We start from the raw sequence: 23,391 nt of genomic DNA on the forward strand, positions 1-23,391 counted from the left end.
TTTTCATCGCTAAATAACTTTAAATACCACAAATCTGACCTGTATCTGCTTGATGCTCCAGGACAACGTGAGCTGCCTGCTGCCGGTGTTCGAGGAGTTTCTGAAGAACGCTCCGCAGGACGCCAGCTACGACTCCGTGCGTCAGAGCGTCGTCATCCTGATGGGATCCCTCGCCAAACATCTGGATAAAAACGACCCCAAAGTCAAACCCATCGTGGCCAAGCTCATCACGGCTCTCTCCACTCCGTCCCAGCAGGTAAGCCACGCCCGCTTTCGATTCAAAGCCAACTTTATTGTCCATCTTTCAGTTTGTGTGTACAGAGAGATCGAAATACCGTTTCCCACAATACAAAGATACAAATATATTTAAAAATATGTATACAAATATTTCATTAATGACTATTTTATACAGTCCTCAAAGTCTTGGGTTAGTTCCTCTCTCTCCTCCCCCCCTTCATCCCCTCTCTCTCCTCCTCCCCCCCAGGTGCAGGAGTCTGTCGCCGGCTGCCTGCCTCCTTTAGTCCCGGCCATCAGAGAGGACGCTGCGGGCATCGTGAGGAATCTCCTGCAGCTGCTTCTGGAGAGCGATAAGTACGCCGAGAGGAAAGGAGCCGCGTACGGACTGGCCGGACTGGTGAAAGGTCTGGGCATCCTGGCTCTGAAGCAGCAGGACATCATGAGCACGCTGACCGACGGCATCCAGGACAAGAAGAACTTCAGACGCAGGGAAGGTATGTGACGTGCATTGGTTCGTGATCATTTACACCCCAGGGTTATGAGTCGATATGTCTCATGTCAGATTGATGTGATATTGAGACCATGACCCATTGTCCAAGACTATTACTTAATCTTCTCATAGTACATTATTTATTTACCAATGCACTAGGGCTGTACCCGAATATTCGTTCGTTGGAGTACTATTCGGGTTTCAATTTCGTTTTTTTTTTTTTTCAAATTGAATTTATTGAAATCCTCAATATCAAGAGCTTGTTCGGGGGGTGCTAACACTTAACCATAAACGTTATCGTTTACTTTCTCCGTCTTTACATGTAGATATTACTTTTCTCCGTTAATCTCTGTCACGTTGTTTCCATAGCAACAACCACTTCCTGTCAACAGCGCTAACTCTCCTTCAAAATAAAAGCATGTCCATATAGACATACACAATGCGATATCCTTTTCAATTTCAAATAACACAAATTGGGTTACATCAACAAATAACTATGACACAACAATACTTCAGAATAACTAAATGAATGCCGTGGAAACACACGTGTTGAAGCGGTTCGCTGCTGATTACTACCGAATATACGGAGCCCAAAAAATGGTATTCGGGACAGCTCTACGATGCACTAAGTTCAAGATCTGAAAAAGCAGGCATTTGCTCTGAGGGCGAGGGGTTTTATTCAGGTCGTTTCTTTCCGTTTTATATCACGTGAATATTTATGCATCGTAATCAAGACACGTCGTACTTTGAGAGACTTGGAGTGACATCCTGACATGTGTTGTGATGATGACGATCTCCTCCCTGACTCGCTGTGTGTCTCCACAGGCTCTCTGTTCGCCTTCGAGATGCTGTGCAACATGTTGGGAAGCTGTTCGAGCCGTACGTCGTCCACGTGCTGCCTCACCTGCTGCTCTGCTTTGGAGACGGGAACCAGTACGTCAGAGAGGTGAGCGGAAATAAAAATACATCCAGAGCCTCATTCAATATCCGTTAGTTACATTTCTTTTAGATTAATACGATGAAACACGAATTCTGAACCAGATTTGATCTTCTGAAAATGCATGAAAATAAGCCCGTATTTCATCGGACAAGGCCTCGTTTGCATATGAAGGCATAATGTTGAATACAAAAGAATATTGACTGCATTTTCATAGTTATATCTATTAGTTTAATTCAATACATCCTATCATATACGTTGTGTGCAGACATTTCTAAAGTTTCCTCCTCCTCTTCCTCTTCCTCCTCCAGGCCGCAGATGACTGTGCAAAAGCAGTGATGAGGAACCTGAGTGCCCACGGGGTGAAGCTGGTTCTCCCCTCTCTGCTGGTGGCTCTGGAGGAAGAGTCCTGGAGAACCAAAGCAGGTGAGACACACAGGAATCCTGAGGGGGGGGGGTGTGTGTGTGTGTGTGTGTGTGTGCTGCTTGAACTCATCCATGTCCCTGGCAGTTTTGGGGATTATTTCTACAGTGAAACACTCTATAAGCGTTAGAGTTATATACACAGCGCCCAGGAGTAATGTGGGGGTCCGGTGCCTTGCTAAAGGGCACCTCTACCAGTCCACACTCTAATACTTATTACTAATTTGTCGATTTTTGGGACTTGAAACCGGCTACCCTCCGTGTGTGTGTGTGTGGTGCATGCATTGACAGAGTAGGAGACATTAGATTTCACAGCCGTTAATAACGGTGCGATATATACCTGGCTGCTATATCTTCAGATTCGGTCTATTGTGACAGCATATGTCTGTAGATTACTGGGTATGTTGTTGTTGTTGTTGTTGTTGATAGTAGCTTCTTCCTGTTCTCCCTCAGGCTCGGTGGAGTTGCTCGGTGCGATGGCGTTCTGCGCCCCCAAGCAGCTTTCCTCCTGTCTGCCCAACATCGTGCCCAAACTGACCGAGGTGCTGACCGACTCCCACGTGAAGGTGCAGAAGGCCGGACAGCAGGCGCTGCGCCTCATTGGCTCCGTCATCCGCAACCCCGAAATCCTGGGTGAGTGGTTCCAAAGGTACCGGGCGGTTAACCGTGAAATCCGGTGTAAGCAACCTTAATGGCCCTTTCATCCTGGATAAGTAACCCAGAATCTTGCGGGAAAAACACAGAAATTCTTGCTAAAAAATGCCAAAAAAAAATCCTGGGTAAGTGGGCCTAAGATACTGGGTGATAAACCTTGAAATCCGGTGTAAAAAAACCTTAATGTCCTGGGTAAAAGTCCCCCAAATAGTGTTTAATTAACCCCAGAATTGCGTAGTAACCCAGCAATCTTTGGTAAGTGGCCCCATGATACGGGTAAAAAAAACCCAAAGGTTCTGGCCCTTTAATCCTGGCTAAATTACTCCTAAATCCTGAGTAAAAAAACATCAAGAAACCTGATTAATAACCCTAAAATGTTGGGAAAGTGGCCCCAAGATACTGGATGATTAACGATGAGTAAGTGGCTCTAAAAAAAAACCAAATACTTCTTAAATAACCCCAACAATTCTGGGTTAGTCAGCCCTAAATCATCAGTAAGACAATTCCAAAAACCCTGATTAGATGACCCTTAAATGTGTGTAAACATAAACCCTAGATAAGTGCCTCGTAATCTTCGATAAATGACTAAAGAAGTTCTGGATGTTTACCATAAAATACTGGAGAAGTAACCCCCAGATCCTGGTTGTATGGCTCAAAAAAATTGTCCCTCAAATACTGTGTAAGTTGCCTTGAAATCGTGAGTCGAGGTCAAGGGGCGGCGCTGCGACAACGATGAACCGAAATGGATTTTAAAAACATGTTGTTTAACTTTTTTCTTCGACCACTGATGTTTAAATCCCCAGTATTTAAAACCACTATAGTTGATTACAAATTCTTAATAGATACGTCTTGGTCCTTTCTTCTAGACCAGGGGTGTCAAACTCAATTTCATCGCGGGCCACATCAGCATTATGGTTGCACTCAAAGGGCCGGTTGTAACTATATAAAATATATATAAATATATAATATATATAAAATAATGTGTTATATATTACATTATTGCCCCTGAACTGGATTATTATCGAATAGGATAATGACTTAGTAATTAACTACGTCTGAAAGCAAATAATTGCAAGTCTCTTCAGTGCGCATGTCACAAAACAAGATGCATTGTGGGACATGTAGTTTATGGGCAACCTGATTCTGTAAAGCGGCATTTAATCGTATAATAAACGTATTACATTCTTTGCAAGCTCTTGCGGGGCCGCAGAAAATGAAGTCGCGGGCCGGATGTGGCCCCCGGGCCTTGAGTTTGACACCCCTGTTCTAGACCCTCAGGTAAAACTCCCAGTCGAGCTGCCATCAGATCGAGAGCAATATTCTGCTGGACCACTTCTTTAAGAGCATCAAATATCTCTTTCCAAATTATCTGTAATTTAGGGCATAACCAAAAAATATGAGTATGACTTCCCACAGTTCCTCCAACATAAGCTACTACGCGTTTCTGACATTATCTCTGGTGTCCGGAAATATCTACTTTCCATTGAAATGCTCTCCATTATTATCTGTTCCCCCGTCAGCGATCACCCCCATCCTGTTGGACGCCCTCACAGAGCCGTCCCGCAGGACTCAGACTTGTCTCCAGACGCTGCTCGACACTAAGTTCGTTCACTTCATCGACGCCCCCGTCCCTCGCCCTCATCATGCCATCGTGCAGAGAGCCTTCCAGGACCGATCCACCGACACCCGCAAGATGGCGGCGCAGATCATCGGAAACATGTACTCCCTCACAGACCAGAAGGTGAACAGCACGACTGGCAGCAGTACTCTGAGTGCTGTCTTTAGCCCGTCTTTAAAGGCTGCAGTACAGGGAAGTGTTTCGTCAGATATAATAACTGACTGTTGTTTGTTTATAGGATCTGTCCCCTTACCTGCCGAGTGGTTATTCCTGGACTGAAGGCCTCTCTGTTGATCCAGTGCCTGAGGTAGGTTTACCGATATAAACATAAATATAGAGTGCTGCACCCACTGGTGAACTTAAAAAACGGCGGTTGCTAACAAGTGTCTAAATGAGACGACAAAACGTCATCACGCCAGCATTAGCCACCTTTAGCTTAGCGGTGGTGACGTGAAGTCATGTGACCGTGCTGTAGTTCCTTTATACGCCCAACATAGCCTCCTTTAGCTTAGCGGTGGTGACGTGAAGTCATGTGACCGTGCTGTAGTTCCTTTATAGCCCAACATTAGCCACCTTTAGCTTAGCGGTGGTGACGTGAATCATGTGACCGTGCTGTAGTTCCTTTATAGCCCCAACATTAGCCCTCCTTTAGCTTAGCGGTGGTGACGTGAAGTCATGTGACCGTGCTGTAGTACCTTTATAGCCCAACATTAGCCGCCTTTAGCTTAGCGGTGGTCACGTGAAGTCATGTGACCGTGCTGTAGTTTCCTTTATAGCCCAACATTAGCCTCCTTTAGCTTAGCGGTGGTGACGTGAAGTCATGTGACCGTGCTGTAGTTCCTTTATAGCCCAACATTAGCCGCCTTTAGCTTAGCGGTGGTCACGTGAAGTCATGTGACCGTGCTGTAGTCCCTTTATAGCCCAACATTAGCCACCTTTAGCTTAGCGGTGGTGACGTGAAGTCATGTGACCGTGCTGTAGTTCCTTTATAGCCCAACATTAGCCACCTTTAGCTTAGAGGTGGTGACGTGAAGTCATGTGACCGTGCTGTAGTTCCTTTATAGCCCAACATTAGCCACCTTTAGCGTAGCGGTGGTGACGTGAAGTCATGTGACCGTGCTGTAGTTCCTTTATAGCCCAACATTAGCCACCTTTTAGCTTAGCGGTGGGTACGTGAAGTCATGGACCGTGCTTGTAGTTCCTTTATAGCCCAACATTAGCCACCTTAGCTTAGGTGGTGGTGAAGTTATGTGACCGTGCTGTAGTTCCTTTATAGCCCAACATTAGCCGCCTTTAGCTTAGCGGTGGTGACGTGAAGTCATGTGACGTGCTGTAGTTCCTTTATACCCAACATTAGCCCTTTAGCTTAGCGGTGGTGATGTGAAGTCATGTGACCGTGCTGTAGTTCCTTTATAGCCCAACATTAGCCACCTTTAGCTTAGGTGTGACGTGAAATCATGTGACCGTGCTGTAGTTCCTTTATACCCAACATTAGCCACCTTTAGCTTAGCGGTGGGGTGAACGTGAAGTCATGTGACCGTGCTGTAGTTCCTTATAGCCAACATTAGCCCCCTTTAGCTTAGCGGTGGTGATGTGAAGTCATGTGACCGTGCTGTAGTTCCTTTATAGCCCAACATTAGCCTTTAGCTTAGAGGTGGTGAGGTGAAGTCATGTGACCATGCTGTAGTTCCTTTATAACCCAACATTAGCGCTTTAGCTTAGCGGTGGTGACGTGAAGTCATGTGACCGTGCTGTAGTTCCTTTATAGCCCAACATTAGCCCCCTTTACCTTAGCGGTGGTGACGTGAAGTCTGTGACCGTGCTGTAGTTCCTTTATAGCCCAACATTAGCCCCTTTAGCTTAGCGGTGGTGACGTGAAGTCATGTGACCGTGCTGTAGTTCCTTTATAGCCCAACATTAGCCCCTTTAGCTTAGCGGTGGTGACGTGAAGTCATGTGACCGTGCTGTAGTTCCTTTATAGCCCAACATTAGCCACCTTTAGCTTAGCGGTGGTGACGTGAAGTCATGTGACCGTGCTGTAGTTCCTTTATAACCCAACATTAGCGCCTTTAGTTTAGCGGTGGTGACGTGAAGTCATGTGACCGTGCTGTAGTTCCTTTATAGCCCAACATTAGCAGCCTTTAGCTTAGCGGTGGTGACGTGAAGTCATGTGACCGTGCTGTAGTTCCTTTATAGCCCAACATTAGCCGCCTTTAGCTTAGCGGTGGTGACGTGAAGTCATGTGACCGTGCTGTAGTTCCTTTATAGCCCAACATTAGCCGCCTTTAGCTTAGCGGCTCACACTCTCTCTCACACTCTCTCTCACACTCTCTCTCACACTCACACTCTCTCTCTCTCACTCTCTCTCTCTCTCTCTCTCTCTCTCTCGTCCATCAGGGGGGGCATCGCTCTGGCTCTGAACAAGCTGTCTCAGTTCCTGGAAGAAGCTCAGGTGACGCCTCTCTTCCTCTTCTTCGTTCCCGACGCTCTGAACGACCGGCACCCTGAGGTGCGGCGCTGCATGCTGGACGCCGCGCTCTCCGCGCTCAACACACACGGAAAGGTACGCCGCGCATCTCTTTCAGGCGGGGAACGAGGACGTGTAGCATTTACCTTTCCCCACACTTTTATTCTATTATTTTACAAAATGTTAAAATTAAAATTAATTTGATTATTTTACACATTTTGTGATTATTCAGTAAGATGTTTCTTCTTAATTTAGGCAGGTATTTGTTTTTATTCAGGCAGATTTTTATTATATAAGCAGCTATTTTTTAACACAGTTACTTTATTATTTACACCTTTTTTTTTATAAGCAAGCAATTTTTTTTGAGAATTTATTTTACTTTTTTTTTTATCAGGCATTTTTTTTTTTCATCGCTAAATAACTTTAAATACCACAAATCTGACCTGTATCTGCTGATTGATCTCCAGGAAACGTGAGCTGCCTGCTGCCGGTGTTCGAGGAGTTTCTGAAGAACGCTCCGCAGGACGCCAGCTACGACTCCGTGCGTCAGAGCGTCGTCATCCTGATGGGATCCCTCGCCAAACATCTGGATAAAAACGACCCCAAAGTCAAACCCATCGTGGCCAAGCTCATCACGGCTCTCTCCACTCCGTCCCAGCAGGTAAGCCACGCCCGCTTTCGATTCAAAGCCAACTTTATTGTCCATCTTTCAGTTTGTGTGTACAGAGAGATCGAAATACCGTTTCCCACAATACAAAGATACAAATATATTTAAAAATATGTATACAAATATTTCATTAATGACTATTTTATACAGTCCTCAAAGTCTTGGGTTAGTTCCTCTCTCCTCCCCCCCCTTCATCCCCTCTCTCTCCTCCTCCCCCCAGGTGCAGGAGTCTGTCGCCGGCTGCCTGCCTCCTTTAGTCCCGGCCATCAGAGAGGACGCTGCGGGCATCGTGAGGAATCTCCTGCAGCTGCTTCTGGAGAGCGTAAGTACGCCGAGAGGAAAGGAGCCGCGTACGGACTGGCCGGACTGGTGAAAGGTCTGGGCATCCTGGCTCTGAAGCAGCAGGACATCATGAGCACGCTGACCGACGGCATCCAGGACAAGAAGAACTTCAGACGCAGGGAAGGTATGTGACGTGCATTGGTTCGTGATCATTTACACCCCAGGGTTATGAGTCGATATGTCTCATGTCAGATTGATGTGATATTGAGCCCATGACCCATTGTCCAAGACTATTACTTAATCTTCTCATAGTACATTATTTATTTACCAATGCACTAGGGCTGTACCCGAATATTCGTTCGTTGGAGTACTATTCGGGTTTCAATTTCGTTATTTTTTTTTTGTTCAAATTGAATTTATTGAAATCCTCAATATCAAGAGCTTGTTCGGGGGGTGCTAACACTTAACCATAAACGTTATCGTTTACTTTCTCGTCTTTACATGTAGATATTACTTTTCTCCGTTAATCTCTGTCACGTTGTTTCCATAGCAACAACACCTTCCTGTCAACAGCGCTAACTCTCCTTCAAAATAAAAGCATTGTCCATATAGACTACACAATGCGATATCCTTTTCAATTTCAATAACACAAATTGGGTTACATCAACAAATAACTATGAACACAACAATACTTCAGAATAACTAAATGAATGCCGTGGAAACACACGTTTTGAAAGCGGTTCGCTGCTGATTACTACCGAATATACGGAGCCCAAAAAATGGTATTCGGACAGCTCTACGATGCACTAAGTTCAAGATCTGAAAAAGCAGGACTTTGCTCTGAGGGCGAGGGGTTTTAGTCAGGTCGTTTCTTTCCGTTTTATATCACGTGAATATTTATGCACGTAATCAAGACACGTCGTACTTTGAGAGACTTGGAGTGACATCCTGACATGTGTTGTGATGATGACGATCTCCTCCCTGACTCGCTGTGTGTCTCCACAGGCTCTCTGTTCGCCTTCGAGATGCTGTGCAACATGTTGGGGAAGCTGTTCGAGCCGTACGTCGTCCACGTGCTGCCTCACCTGCTGCTCTGCTTTGGAGACGGGAACCAGTACGTCAGAGAGGTGAGCGGAAATAAAATACATCCAGAGCCTCATTCAATATCCGTTAGTTACATTTCTTTTAGATTAATACGATGAAACACGAATTCTGAACCAGATTTGATCTTCTGAAAATGCATGAAAATAAGCCCGTATTTCATCGGACAAGGCCTCGTTTGCATATGAAGGCATAATGTTGAATACAAAAGAATATTGACTGCATTTTCATAGTTATATCTATTAGTTTAATTCAATACATCCTATCATATACGTTGTGTGCAGACATTTCTAAAGTTTCCTCCTCCTCTTCCTCTTCCTCCTCCAGGCCGCAGATGACTGTGCAAAAGCAGTGATGAGGAACCTGAGTGCCCACGGGGTGAAGCTGGTTCTCCCCTCTCTGCTGGTGGCTCTGGAGGAAGAGTCCTGGAGAACCAAAGCAGGTGAGACACACAGGAATCCTGAGGGGGGGGGGTGTGTGTGTGTGTGTGTGTGTGTGCTGCTTGAACTCATCCATGTCCCTGGCAGTTTTGGGGATTATTTCTACAGTGAAAACACTGCTATAAGCGTTAGAGTTATATACACAGCGCCCAGGAGTAATGTGGGGGTCCGGTGCCTTGCTAAAGGGCACCTCTACCAGTCCACACTCTAATACTTATTACTAATTTGTCGATTTTGGGACTTGAACCGGCTACCCTCCGTGTGTGTGTGTGTGGTGCATGCATTGACAGAGTAGGAGACATTAGATTTCACAGCCGTTAATAACGGTGCGATATATACCTGGCTGCTATATCTTCAGATTCGGTCTATTGTGACAGCATATGTCTGTAGATTACTGGGTATGTTGTTGTTGTTGTGTTGCTTGATAGTAGCTTCTTCCGTTCTCCCTCAGGGCTCGGTGGAGTTGCTCGGTGCGATGGCTTCTGCGCCCCCAAGCAGCTTTCCCTCCTGTCTGCCCAAAATCGTGCCCACAACTGACCGAGGTGCTGCACGGACTCCCCCGTGGAAGGTGCAGAATGGCCGGCCAGCCAGGCGCTGCGCCTCATTGGCTCCGTCATCCGCAACCCCGAAATCCCTGGGTGAGTGGTTCCAAAGGGACCGGCGGTTTTAACCGTGAAATCCGGTTGTAAGAAATACCTTAATGGCCCTTTCATCCTGGATAAGTAACCCAGAATCTTGCGGGAAAAACACAGAAATTCTTGCTAAAAAATGCCAAAAAAAAATCCTGGGTAAGTGGGCCTAAGATACTGGGTGATAAACCTTGAAATCCGTGTAAAAAAAAACCTTAATGTCTGGGTAAAAGTCCCCCAAATAGTGGTTTATTAACCCCAGAATTGCGTAGTACCCCAGCAATCTTGTAAGTGGCCCCATGATACGGGTAAAAAAACCCAAAGGTTCGGGCCCTTTAATCCTGGCTAAATTACTCCTAAATCCTGAGTAAAAAAAACATCAAGAAACCCTGATTAAATAACCCTAAAATGTTGGGAAAGTGGCCCCAAGATACTGATGATTACGATGAGTAAGGGGCTCTAAAAAAAAACCAAATACTTTCTTAAATAACCCCACCATTCTGGGTTAGTCAGCCCTAAATCATCAGTAAGACAATTCCAAAAACCCTGAATTAGATGACCCTAAATGTGTGTAAACATAAACCCTAGATAAGTGCCTCGTAATCTTTCGATAAATGACTAAAGAAGTTCTGGATTGTTTACCATAAAATACTGGAAAGTAACCCCCAGATCCTGGTTGTATGGCTCAAAAAAATTGTCCCTCAAATACTGTGTAAGTTGCCTTGAAATCGTGAGTCGAGGTCAAGGGGCGGCGCTGCGACAAACGATGAACCGAAATGGATTTATAAAAAACATGTTGTTTAACTTTTTTTCTTCGACCACTGATGTTTAAATCCCCAGTATTTAAAACCACTATAGTTGATTACAAATTCTTAATAGATACGTCTTGGTCCTTTCTTCTAGACCAGGGGTGTCAAACTCAATTTCATCGCGGGCCACATCAGCATTATGGTTGCACTCAAAGGGCCGGTTGTAACTATATAAAATATATATAAATATATAATATATATAAAATAATGTGTTATATATACATTATTGCCCCTGAACTGGATTATTATCGAATAGGATAATGACTTAGTAATTAACTACGTCTGAAAGCAAATAATTGCAAGTCTCTTCAGTGCGCATGTCACAAAACAAGATGCATTGTGGGACATGTAGTTTATGGGCAACCTGATTCTGTAAAGCGGCATTTAATCGTATAATAAACGTATTACATTCTTTGCAAAGCTCTTGCGGGGCCGCAGAAAATGAAGTCGCGGGCCGGATGTGGCCCCCGGGCCTTGAGTTGACAACCCCTGTTCTAGACCCTCAGTAAAACTCCCAGTCGAGCTGCCATCAGATCGAGAGCAATATTCTGCTGGACCACTTCTTTAAGAGCATCAAATATCTCTTTCCAAATTATCTGTAATTAGGGCATAACCAAAAAATATGAGTATGACTTCCACAGTCCTCCAACATAAGCTACTACGCGTTTCTGACATTATCTCTGGTGTCCGGAAATATCTACTTTCCATTGAAATGCTCTCCTATTATCTGTTCCCTCCCCCTTTCCCCCGTCAGCGATCACCCCCATCCTGTTGGACGCCCCTCACAGAGCCGTCCCGCAGGACTCAGACTTGTCTCCAGACGCTGCTCGACACTAAGTTCGTTCACTTCATCGACGCCCCGTCCCTCGCCCTCATCATGCCCATCGTGCAGAGAGCCTTCCAGGACCGATCCACCGACACCCGCAAGATGGCGGCGCAGATCATCGGAAACATGTACTCCCTCACAGACCAGAAGGTGAACAGCACGACTGGCAGCAGTACTCTGAGTGCTGTCTTTAGCCCGTCTTAAAGGCTGCAGTACAGGGAAGTGTTTCGTCAGATATAATACTGACTGTTGTTTGTTTATAGGATCTGTCCCCTTACCTGCCGAGTGTTATTCCTGGACTGAAGGCCTCTCTGTTGGATCCAGTGCCTGAGGTAGGTTTACCGATATAAACATAAATATAGAGTGCTGCACCCACTGGTGAACTTAAAAAACGGCGGTTGCTAACAAGTGTCTAAATGAGACGACAAAACGTCATCACGCCAGCATTAGCCGCCTTTAGCTTAGCGGTGGTGACGTGAAGTCATGTGACCGTGCTGTAGTTCCTTTATAGCCCAACATTAGCCTCCTTTAGCTTAGCGGTGGTGACGTGAAGTCATGTGACCGTGCTGTAGTTCCTTTATAGCCCAACATTAGCCACCTTTAGCTTAGCGGTGGTGACGTGAAGTCATGTGACCGTGCTGTAGTTCCTTTATAGCCCAACATTAGCCTCCTTTAGCTTAGCGGTGGTGACGTGAAGTCATGTGACCGTGCTGTAGTACCTTTATAGCCCAACATTAGCCGCCTTTAGCTTAGCGGTGGTCACGTGAAGTCATGTGACCGTGCTGTAGTTCCTTTATAGCCCAACATTAGCCTCCTTTAGCTTAGCGGTGGTGACGTGAAGTCATGTGACCGTGCTGTAGTTCCTTTATAGCCCAACATTAGCCGCCTTTAGCTTAGCGGTGGTCACGTGAAGTCATGTGACCGTGCTGTAGTTCCTTTATAGCCCAACATTAGCCACCTTTAGCTTAGCGGTGGTGATGTGAAGTCATGTGACCGTGCTGTAGTTCCTTTATAGCCCAACATTAGCCACCTTTAGCTTAGAGGTGGTGACGTGAAATCATGTGACCGTGCTGTAGTTCCTTTATAGCCCAACATTAGCCACCTTTAGCTTAGAGGTGGTGACGTGAAGTCATGTGACCGTGCTGTAGTTCCTTTATAGCCCAACATTAGCCGCCTTTAGCTTAGCGGTGGTCACGTGAAGTCATGTGACCGTGCTGTAGTTCCTTTATAGCCCAACATTAGCCACCTTTAGCTTAGAGGTGGTGACGTGAAGTCATGTGACCGTGCTGTAGTTCCTTTATAGCCCAACATTAGCCGCCTTTAGCTTAGCGGTGGTCACGTGAAGTCATGTGACCGTGCTGTAGTTCCTTTATAGCCCAACATTAGCCACCTTTAGCTTAGCGGTGGTGATGTGAAGTCATGTGACCGTGCTGTAGTTCCTTTATAGCCCAACATTAGCCACCTTTAGCTTAGAGGTGGTGACGTGAAATCATGTGACCGTGCTGTAGTTCCTTTATAGCCCAACATTAGCCACCTTTAGCTTAGCGGTGGTGACGTGAAGTCATGTGACCGTGCTGTAGTTCCTTTATAGCCCAACATTAGCCCCCTTTAGCTTAGCGGTGGTGACGTGAAGTCATGTGACCGTGCTGTAGTTCCTTTATAGCCCAACATTAGCCTCCTTTAGCTTAGCGGTGGTGACGTGAAGTCATGTGACCGTGCTGTAGTTCCTTTATAACCCAACATTAGCCGCCTTTAGCTTAGCGGTGGTGACGTGAAGTCATGTGACCGTGCTGTAGTTCCTTTATAGCCCAACATTAGCCCCCTTTAGCTTAGCGGTGGTGACGTGAAGTCCTGTGACCGTGCTGTAGTTCCTTTATAGCCCAACATTAGCCCCCTTTAGCTTAGCGGTGGTGACGTGAAGTCATGTGACCGTGCTGTAGTTCCTTTATAGCCCAACATTAGCCCCCTTTAGCTTAGCGGTGGTGACGTGAAGTCATGTGACCGTGCTGTAGTTCCTTTATAGCCCAACATTAGCCACCTTTAGCTTAGCGGTGGTGACGTGAAGTCATGTGACCGTGCTGTAGTTCCTTTATAACCCAACATTAGCCGCCTTTAGTTTAGCGGTGGTGACGTGAAGTCATGTGACCGTGCTGTAGTTCCTTTATAGCCCAACATTAGCAGCCTTTAGCTTAGCGGTGGTGACGTGAAGTCATGTGACCGTGCTGTAGTTCCTTTATAACCCAACATTAGCCGCCTTTAGCTTAGCGGTGGTGACGTGAAGTCATGTGACCGTGCTGTAGTTCCTTTATAGCCCAACATTAGCCGCCTTTAGCTTAGCGGTGGTGACGTGAAGTCATGTGACCGTGCTGTAGTTCCTTTATAACCCAACATTAGCCGCCTTTAGCTTAGCGGTGGTGACGTGAAGTCATGTGACCGTGCTGTAGTTCCTTTATAGCCCAACATTAGCCACCTTTAGCTTAGCGGTGGTGACGTGAAGTCATGTGACCGTGCTGTAGTTCCTTTATAGCCCAACATTAGCCGCCTTTAGCTTAGCGGTGGTGACGTGAAGTCATGTGACCGTGCTGTAGTTCCTTTATAGCCCAACATTAGCCGCCTTTAGCTTAGCGGTGGTGACGTGAAGTCATGTGACCGTGCTGTAGTTCCTTTATAGCCCAACATTAGCCGCCTTTAGCTTAGAAATACCACTTCGCTGCTCCACTCTGCAGTTTCCTATGCTGTGTGTGTGAAGCTGTAACTCTCCCTCTTCTCTGCAGGTGCGTACAGTCTCAGCTAAGGCTCTGGGAGCGATGGTGAAGGGAATGGGCGAGTCGTGCTTCGACGACCTGCTGCCGTGGCTCATGGAGACCCTCGCCTCGGAGCAGAGCTCTGTGGATCGATCCGGAGCCGCACAAGGTCGGTGCTTCCTCCCCGTGTTGTCTCTGATTTGCTCTCATAATCAAACGCTTGGATGTTTTAAGGCGTGGTTGTGAGTTACTTACCCATAGTGAGGGTTTTTCTCGGTGGTGTGTGCTCTGAAGAAGGTAAGCCGTGTGCCGTTATGTCTGTCGGCCGTTGGTGTGAGTGTGGACGGTCGGAGCATATATAACGTTAGCTTAGCTGATCTCCATTCAGAAAACACGCATTTTAAAAGGTGTGCCCTTGTTTCAAACATCCAAACCCTCCCTTTTAATATCGTACGTAAAACGTTTTCTTCGTGCGTTCAGGTCTGGCGGAGGTGATGGCCGGCCTCGGCGTGGAGAAGTTGGACAAGCTGATGCCGGATGTCGTGGCAACAGCCAGTAAAGAGGACATCGCCTCCCACGTGAGAGACGGATACATCATGATGTTCATCTACCTGCCGCTCACCTTCGGAGAGAGATTCACGCCCTACGTCGGGCCCATCATCCCCTGCATCCTCAAGGTGCGGGACGTCTGCTTTCGTCCAATCAAAAGCTTTTATTGTCATTGGACAGAATACAACGAGACACGTGTCCCCTCTTCTTCAAGTCTCCTCTACATCAACATGTGTCCCCTCTTCTTCATGTCTCTTCTACATCAACATGTGTCCCCTCTTCTTCATGTCTCTTCTACATCAACATGTGTCCCCTCTTCTTCATGTCTCTTCTACATCAACATGTGTCCCCCTCTTCTTCATGTCTCTTCTACATCAACATGTGTCCCCTCTTCTCCATGTCTCTTCTACATCAACATGTGTCCCCTCTTCTTCATGTCTCTTCTACATCAACATGTGTCCCCTCTTCTTCATGTCTCTTCTACATCAACATGTGTCCCCCTCTTCTTCATGTCTCTTCTACATCAACATGTGTCCCCTCTTCTCCATGTCTCTTCTACATCAACATGTGTCCCCTCTTCTTCATGTCTCTCCTACAACAAACATGTGTCCCCTCTTCTTCATGTCTCTTCTACATCAACATGTGTCCCCTCTTCTTCATGTCTCTTCTACATCAACATGTGTCCCCTCTTCTTCATGTCTCTTCTACATCAACATGTGTCCCCTCTTCTTCATGTCTCTTCTACATCAACATGTGTCCCCTCTTCTTCGTGTCTCTTCTACATCAACATGTGTCCCCTCTTCTTCATGTCTCTTCTACATCAACATGTGTCCCCTCTTCTTCCTGTCTCTTCTACATCAACATGTGTCCCCTCTTCTCCATGTCTCTTCTACATCACCATGTGTCCCCTCTTCTCCATGTCTCTTCTACATCAACATGTGTCCCCTCTTCTCCATGTCTCTTCTACATCAACATGTGTCCCCCTCTTCTTCATGTCTCTTCTACATCAACATGTGTCCCCTCTTCTTCCTGTCTCTTCTACATCAACATGTGTCCCCTCTTCTTCATGTCTCTTCTACATCAACATGTGTCCCCTCTTCTTCATGTCTCTTCTACATCAACATGTGTCCCCTCTTCTTCATGTCTCTTCTACATCAACATGTGTCCCCTCTTCTTCATGTCTCTTCTACATCAACATGTGTCCCCTCTTCTTCATGTCTCTTCTACATCAACATGTGTCCCCTCTTCTCCATGTCTCCTCTACATCAACATGTGTCCCCTCTTCTCCACGTCTCTTCTACATCAACATGTGTCCCCTCTTCTTCATGTCTCCTCTACATCAACATGTGTCCCCTCTTCTCCATGTCTCTTCTACATCAACATGTGTCCCCTCTTCTCCATGTCTCTTCTACATCAACATGTGTCCCCTCTTCTACATCAACATGTGTCCCCTCTTCTTCATGTCTCTTCTACATCAACATGTGTCCCCTCTTCTTCACGTCTCTTCTACATCAACATGTGTCCCCTCTTCTCCATGTCTCTTCTACATCAACATGTGTCCCCCTCTTCTACATCAACATGTGTCCCCTCTTCTTCATGTCTCTTCTACATCAACATGTGTCCCCTCTTCTTCACGTCTCTTCTACATCAACATGTGTCCCCTCTTCTCCATGTCTCCTCCTAGAGCACCATTGTAGGGGACCTTTGATACTGACTTACTTGTCTCTGTGTTGTCCTCCAGGCTCTGGCCGATGAGAACGAGTATGTGAGAGACACGGCGCTGAGAGCCGGTCAGCGAATCATCACCATGTACGCTGAGACCGCCATCGCTCTGCTGCTGCCAGAGCTGGAGCAGGGCCTGTTCGCCGACCCGTGGAGAATCAGGTCAGAGAACACTCCTTTGTTTACTTCCTGAACGTTGTGACATCACTATGGAACACTCGCGCTTCTGTTGGCTAGCGCCAACATCAGATATACACCTGAACATCAGCAGGAGAGGACTCTTTAAAGTAGAGACACTACATCGTGATATACACCTGAACATCAGCAGGAGAGGACTCTTTAAAGTAGAGACACTACATACTGATATACACCTGCACATCATCAGGAGAGGACTCTTTAAAGTAGAGACACTGCATACTGATATACCTGAACATCAGCAGGAGAGGACTCTTTAAAGTAGAGACCCTACATACTGATATACACCTGAACATCATCAGGAGAGGACTCTTTAAAGTAGAGACACTGCATACTGATATACACCTGAACATCAGCAGGAGAGGACTCTTTAAAGTAGAGACACTACATACTGATATACACCTGAACATCAGCAGGAGAGGACTCTTTAAAGTAGAGGCACTACATACTGATATACACCTGAACATCATCAGGAGAGGACTCTTTAAAGTAGAGACACTGCATACTGATATACCTGAACATCAGCAGGAGAGGACTCTTTAAAGTAGAGACACTACATACTGATATACACCTGAACATCAGCAGGAGAGGACTCTTTAAAGTAGAGACACTACATACTGATATACACCTGAACATCAGCAGGAGAGGACTCTTTAAAGTAGAGACACTACATACTGATATACACCTGAACATCAGCAGGAGAGGACTCTTTAAAGTAGAGACATTACATACTGATATACACCTGAACATCAGCAGGAGAGGACTCTTTAAAGTAGAGACACTACATACTGATATACCTGAACATCAGCAGGAGAGGACTCTTTAAAGTAGAGACACTACATACTGATATACACCTGCACATCAGCAGGAGAGGACTCTTTAAAGTAGAGACACTACATACTGATATACACCTGAACATCAGCAGGAGAGGACTCTTTAAGTAGAGACATTACATACTGATATACACCTGAACATCAGCAGGAGAGGACTCTTTAAAGTAGAGACACTACATACTGATATACCTGAACATCAGCAGGAGAGGACTCTTTAAAGTAGAGACACTACATACTGATATACACCTGAACATCAGCAGGAGAGGACTCTTTAAAGTAGAGACACTACATACTGATATACCTGAACATCAGCAGGAGAGGACTCTTTAAAGTAGAGACACTACATACTGATATACACCTGAACATCAGCAGGAGAGGACTCTTTAAAGTAGAGACACTACATACTGATATACACCTGAACATCAGCAGGAGAGGACTCTTTAAAGTAGAGACACTACATACTGATATACACCTGAACATCAGCAGGAGAGGACTCTTTAAAGTAGAGACACTACATACTGATATACACCTGAACATCAGCAGGAGAGGACTCTTTAAAGTAGAGACACTACATACTGATTGATACAGGTTTTGACTCTGTGTGTTGTTGTTGTTGTTGTTGTGCAGGTTCAGCTCCGTGCAGCTGCTGGGAGATCTGCTGTTCCACATCTCCGGAGTGACGGGAAAGATGACGACAGAGACCGCCAGCGAGGACGACAACTTCGGAACAGCTGCGTCCAACAAGGTAGGAAAACAACGATCTATTACAGAAGCAAGACCCTCGGAGGGGGAAGTCAAACTGGTCTCGTGTATTTCTACGTGCCAGTCGGTCGTCAAGGGTTACGGGATTTAAAGACCATAAGTTATTGGTACATGTGTTGTTCTTTGGCCCTTTGATGTGCTTGTTTTTGGTCCACACATATACATGTAATACCTCCTGACCTTTGACCTTCCCCCCCCCCAGGCGATCATCGGGGCTCTGGGAGGGGAGAGGCGTAACCGCGTGCTCTCCGGACTCTACATGGGGCGCTCCGACACCCAGCTGGTGGTCCGCCAGGCCTCCCTCCACGTGTGGAAGATCGTGGTGTCCAACACCCCCCGCACCCTCAGAGAGATCCTGCCCACCCTCTTCTCCCTGCTGCTGGGCTTCCTCGCCTCCACCTGGGCCGACAAGAGAACGGTGCCACGTCTTTCTAAATCAGCGCTGCACGATATGCTAAAGACGACATGCTAAAGACGACATGCTAAAGACGACATGCTAAAGACGACATGCTAAAGACGACATGCTAAAGACGACATGCTAAAGACGACATGATAAAGACGACATGCTAAAGACGACATGCTAAAGACGACATGCTAAAGACGACATGCTAAAGACGACATGTTAAAGACGACATGCTAAAGACGACATGCTAAAGACGACATGCTAAAGACGACATGCTAAAGACGACATGCTAAAGACGACATGCTAAAGACGACATGCTAAAGACGACATGCTAAAGACGACATGCTAAAGACGACATGCTAAAGACGACATGCTAAAGACGACATGCTAAAGACGACATGTTGATAACCGGCAGATCTGCTTTTCTGCATTTCAATGCAGGACTTTTACTGTAACAGAGTATTCCTACACTCTGGTACTTCTACTTTTACTCAAGTACAAGATCTGAGTACTTCTACTTTTACTCTAGTACAAGATCTGAGTACTTTTACTCAAGTACAAGATCTGAGTACTTTTGCTCAAGTACAAGATCTGAGTACTTTTACTTTTGCTCAAGTACAAGATCTGAGTACTTTTGCTCAAGTACAAGATCTGAGTACTTTTGCTCAAGTACAAGACCTGAGTACTTTTACTTTTACTCAAGTACAAGATCTGAGTACTTTTGCTCAAGTACAAGACCTGAGTACTTCTACTTTTACTCTAGTACAAGATCTGAGTACTTTTACTCAAGTACAAGATCTGAGTACTTCTACTTTCACTCAAGTACAAGACCTGAGTACTTCTACTTTTACTCAAGTACAAGATCTGAGTACTTCTACTTTCACTCAAGTACAAGACCTGAGTACTTCTACTTTTGCTCAAGTACAAGATCTGAGTACTTTTACTCTAGTACAAGATCTGAGTACTTTTACTCAAGTACAAGATCTGAGTACTTTTGCTCAAGTACAAGATCTGAGTACTTTTACTCAAGTACAAGATCTGAGTACTTTTGCTCAAGTACAAGACCTGAGTACTTCTACTTTTACTCAAGTACAAGACCTGAGTACTTTTACTTTTACTCAAGTACAAGACCTGAGTACTTCTACTTTTTGCTAAAGTCTAAATCTTCTCCCACCTCTGATAATTCAAAATGTGTCTTTAGAAAGTGAATGTTCTCTCAGTCTGGAATCTCCACTGGAGAAACAAACAGCGGTTTTATTGTTGTTGTTGTTGTTGTTGTTGTTGTTGTTCAGATTGCCGCCCGTACGCTGGGCGATCTGGTGAGGAAACTGGGAGAGAAGATCCTCCCGGAGATAATCCCCATCCTGGAGCAGGGCCTGCGCTCCGAGAAGAGCGACGAGAGGCAGGGCGTCTGCATCGGGCTGAGCGAGATCATGAAGTCCACCAGCAAGGACGCGGTGAGTCACGCGGCATTTCAACAACACGGACACACACGTTCAAAAATACCGTTAACACGTTTTCCCTCAAGTTAACCGTCAGAGTATTTGGATATCAAGGTGTGCATTTACGGGAAAGCGTCTTCCGTTTGTAAATGATGAAATCGCTTGAGTAACTTTGGCTTCCGAGTTTCTAAAGTGTATCTATCTCAAAAGTTACATCGTGACCAATTTATTATAATTATTAACGTGTGTGTGTGTGTGTGTGTTCCTGTGTGTGTGTGTGTGTGTTCCCTGCAGGTGCTGGTGTTCTCGGAGTCCCTGGTCCCCACGGTGAGGAAGGCCCTCTGCGACCCTCTGCTGGAAGTCAGAGAAGCTGCAGCGAAAACCTTCGAGCAGCTCCACGCCACCATCGGCCACCAGGCGCTGGACGACATCCTGCCCACGCTGCTGCGACAGCTGGTGAGGACACAGAGGACACAGAGGACACTTCCTTACGTCTCTTAGTATTTAAATAAACCTCACTTCAAAGCCTCTTTACTTTGACTTGAGGAAAGAAGTTTAGTCAGTACTTCTACTTTCACCAGAGTACTTTTAAACACGAGTATCTGTACTTCTACTTGAGGAAAGGATGTGTACTTCTGCCCTCTCTGCAAGTTAGCGCCAAATAAATAAATAACTCGTCTTACTTGAATACAGAAAATAACAATGTTTCTTTTCAAACATGACGGATAAAAGTGACTCTTCAGAGGGGAGGGGTCTTAAGAAAAAAACAGCATTATTGGCTTCCTTAAACAAGTAGTGCGTCTTAAAGGTCCCATGTCGTGCTTTTCCGGTTATCGCCCGTCCCCTTGTTGTTATGAAGGTCTTTATGCATGTGAGCGTTCTGCAGAGTCAAAACCCTCAAAGTGCACCCTGTAGCGAGTACAACTCTAACACAGAGAAGACCTCCCCAAACGCCTCGTTGGAGACACGTCACTGTCCGTTTGATTCTTCCGGGTACATCATGATGTCATCCGTACCCGGAACGAAATGGACCAATCCGTGGAGCCGCTACGTTACGTCCAGCCCCCGCTGATTGGTCCAAATTGACCAATCCACGGACTTCCTCACACACTCAGGCAGCTCTGCTGATCTCTCCTCCCTGGCTGCAGGCTGATAACAGACCGTTGGGATCACGGCGACATTCTCTCTGCAGACCCGTTCTCACAGCGCTCATCAACCTTTTTCTTACTCGATATCAAGCCACACTTATTGTTACTTCGGCTGTGACTTTGTGTGTGCTCAGGGTGAGTTTCGCTAAACAAGGAAACCACGCCTCCACGGAGCTCAGCGCGATTCACAACGTCCCGACCAATCAGAGCACACTGGGCTCACAGGGGGGGGGGGGGGCTGGAGCTATTGGAGCTACAACGAGCCGTTAAAGGCAGAGTGAATACACGTAGTTTACAGAGACGCTGTGAGAAGCCAATGTGAGTTTGGAAAATTGCACGATATAAATCTATTCTAGTCGACCTCAACAATGGAACTATGATCAGTGGAAATGGCCGTGACACGGGACCTTTAACATAATTGTTTTACCTGACAGCAAGTGTCCATTTCAAGTTTAAATGTGCGAGTTATACAAGTGGATTTCATGTAGGAGGGTTAAACACGATAACAAAGCGTTGGGAACCGTTGTCTTGGCACTTCTTTAAATTAACGTCATGTGTTTTCTCTCCCAGGACGACGAGGAGATGGCAGAGTTTGCTCTGGACGGACTGAAGCAGGTGATGGCGGTGAAGAGTCGCTCTGTGCTGCCCTACCTGGTGCCAAAGGTACTGACTTTCATTTGTATCAAGTTTTTAAATGTTTCTTTCAGCACAGCAGCTCCATCGACAAAGACAAGTACGTCCAACGAGATACACGGAGACATTTAACATAACATTACAATCACTAAAATACGATATGTTGTTAGTATTTAAAGTGCTTTTTTTATGAGATTTAATTTCAGGATTGAACAGTTTTCGACAATTCTTAAATTTAATTCGGCATGTTGCTTCAGTCTAGTGCAAAGAAATAAATATATAAAAGTGTGAATAGTCATATTTTTCACAGCACTTATAAAATAAGTTAATTAAAAAAATGTAAATAAATTAGGAGTGTTATTTAACTATCTTGTAAATTAAATTAATGGAATTAGAAATAATCAGGGAACAATAATTAAGTTCTGAACATCCTTAACGCGATGTCGCCGTCACAGGCAAACTGCTATTATCTTCTCGGACAGGGGTGTCAAACTCAAGGCCCGGGGGCCACATCCGGCCCGCGACTTCATTTTCTGCGGCCCCGCAAGAGCTTGCAAAGAATGTAATACGTTTATTATATGATTAAATGCCGCTTTACAGAATCAGGTTGCCCATAAACTACATGTCCCACAATGCATCAGGTTTTGTGACATGCCTGAAGAGACTTGCAATTATTTGCTTTCAGACGTAGATAATTACTAAGTTATTATCCTATCCGATAATAGTCCAATTCAGAGGCAATAATGTAACATAACACATTATTTTATATATATATAATATATATATATGTATATTTTATATAGTTTTGAGTGCAACCATAATGCTGATGTGGCCCGCGATGACATTGAGTTTGACACCCCTGTTTAGGACATAAGAAACTTTAAATGTTAATATTGTCTGATAGTTTCCGGTTGTTTAAATGAATGGAAATAGAAATAATCAGGGAACATTAAGTCAGGATGTAATAAATGTAATAAACCTCCTTAACCCGAGCAGGCAGACTGTTGTTATCTTCTGGAAGTAAGAAACTCGTAAAGGACATGTTGTTTCCGGTTGTCTCCTGTGTTGAATCTGACTGAGCGAGGTTTGTGTTTCTCCAGCTGACGTCGTCTCCGGTGAACACCAGAGTCCTGGCCTTCCTCTCGGCCGTAGCGGGAGACGCTCTGACGCGCCACCTCGGGGTCATCCTGCCCGCGCTGCTGTCCTCTCTCAAAGGGAAGCTGGGCACAGACGAGGAGGCTCAGGTAACAACCGCCTTTTCAACGTCACAAAAAACGATATGTTCCAGACTCTTCTATTTGATCTGGGATTAAATTCGATTTAAGTATTTAATGTCAGGGTTGAACGAAAGTGGAATTTGAATTGAACATTTTTAATAAG

General features: G+C 45.5%; 1 protein-coding gene across 1 annotated transcript in view; it reads left to right on the top strand.

Annotated features, from left to right (window-relative positions):
- gcn1 (GCN1 activator of EIF2AK4) overlaps window positions 1-23,391 on the top strand; it is a 79,517-nt gene that overhangs the window by 40,135 nt on the left and 15,991 nt on the right. The window contains 18 exon segments of the mRNA XM_034079245.2: window positions 62-256; window positions 485-731; window positions 1,553-1,585; window positions 1,588-1,673; window positions 1,976-2,090; window positions 2,541-2,720; window positions 4,262-4,347; window positions 11,593-11,730; window positions 11,844-11,912; window positions 14,355-14,493; window positions 14,805-15,001; window positions 16,615-16,757; window positions 18,251-18,368; window positions 18,588-18,803; window positions 20,081-20,245; window positions 20,525-20,686; window positions 21,949-22,041; window positions 23,112-23,255. Coding sequence (XP_033935136.1) covers window positions 62-256; window positions 485-731; window positions 1,553-1,585; window positions 1,588-1,673; window positions 1,976-2,090; window positions 2,541-2,720; window positions 4,262-4,347; window positions 11,593-11,730; window positions 11,844-11,912; window positions 14,355-14,493; window positions 14,805-15,001; window positions 16,615-16,757; window positions 18,251-18,368; window positions 18,588-18,803; window positions 20,081-20,245; window positions 20,525-20,686; window positions 21,949-22,041; window positions 23,112-23,255 — 2,526 coding nt within the window.

Source organism: Pseudochaenichthys georgianus, unplaced genomic scaffold (genome assembly GCF_902827115.2).
Source record: "Pseudochaenichthys georgianus unplaced genomic scaffold, fPseGeo1.2 scaffold_573_arrow_ctg1, whole genome shotgun sequence".
NCBI classification, from domain to species: Eukaryota; Metazoa; Chordata; class Actinopteri; order Perciformes; family Channichthyidae; genus Pseudochaenichthys; species Pseudochaenichthys georgianus.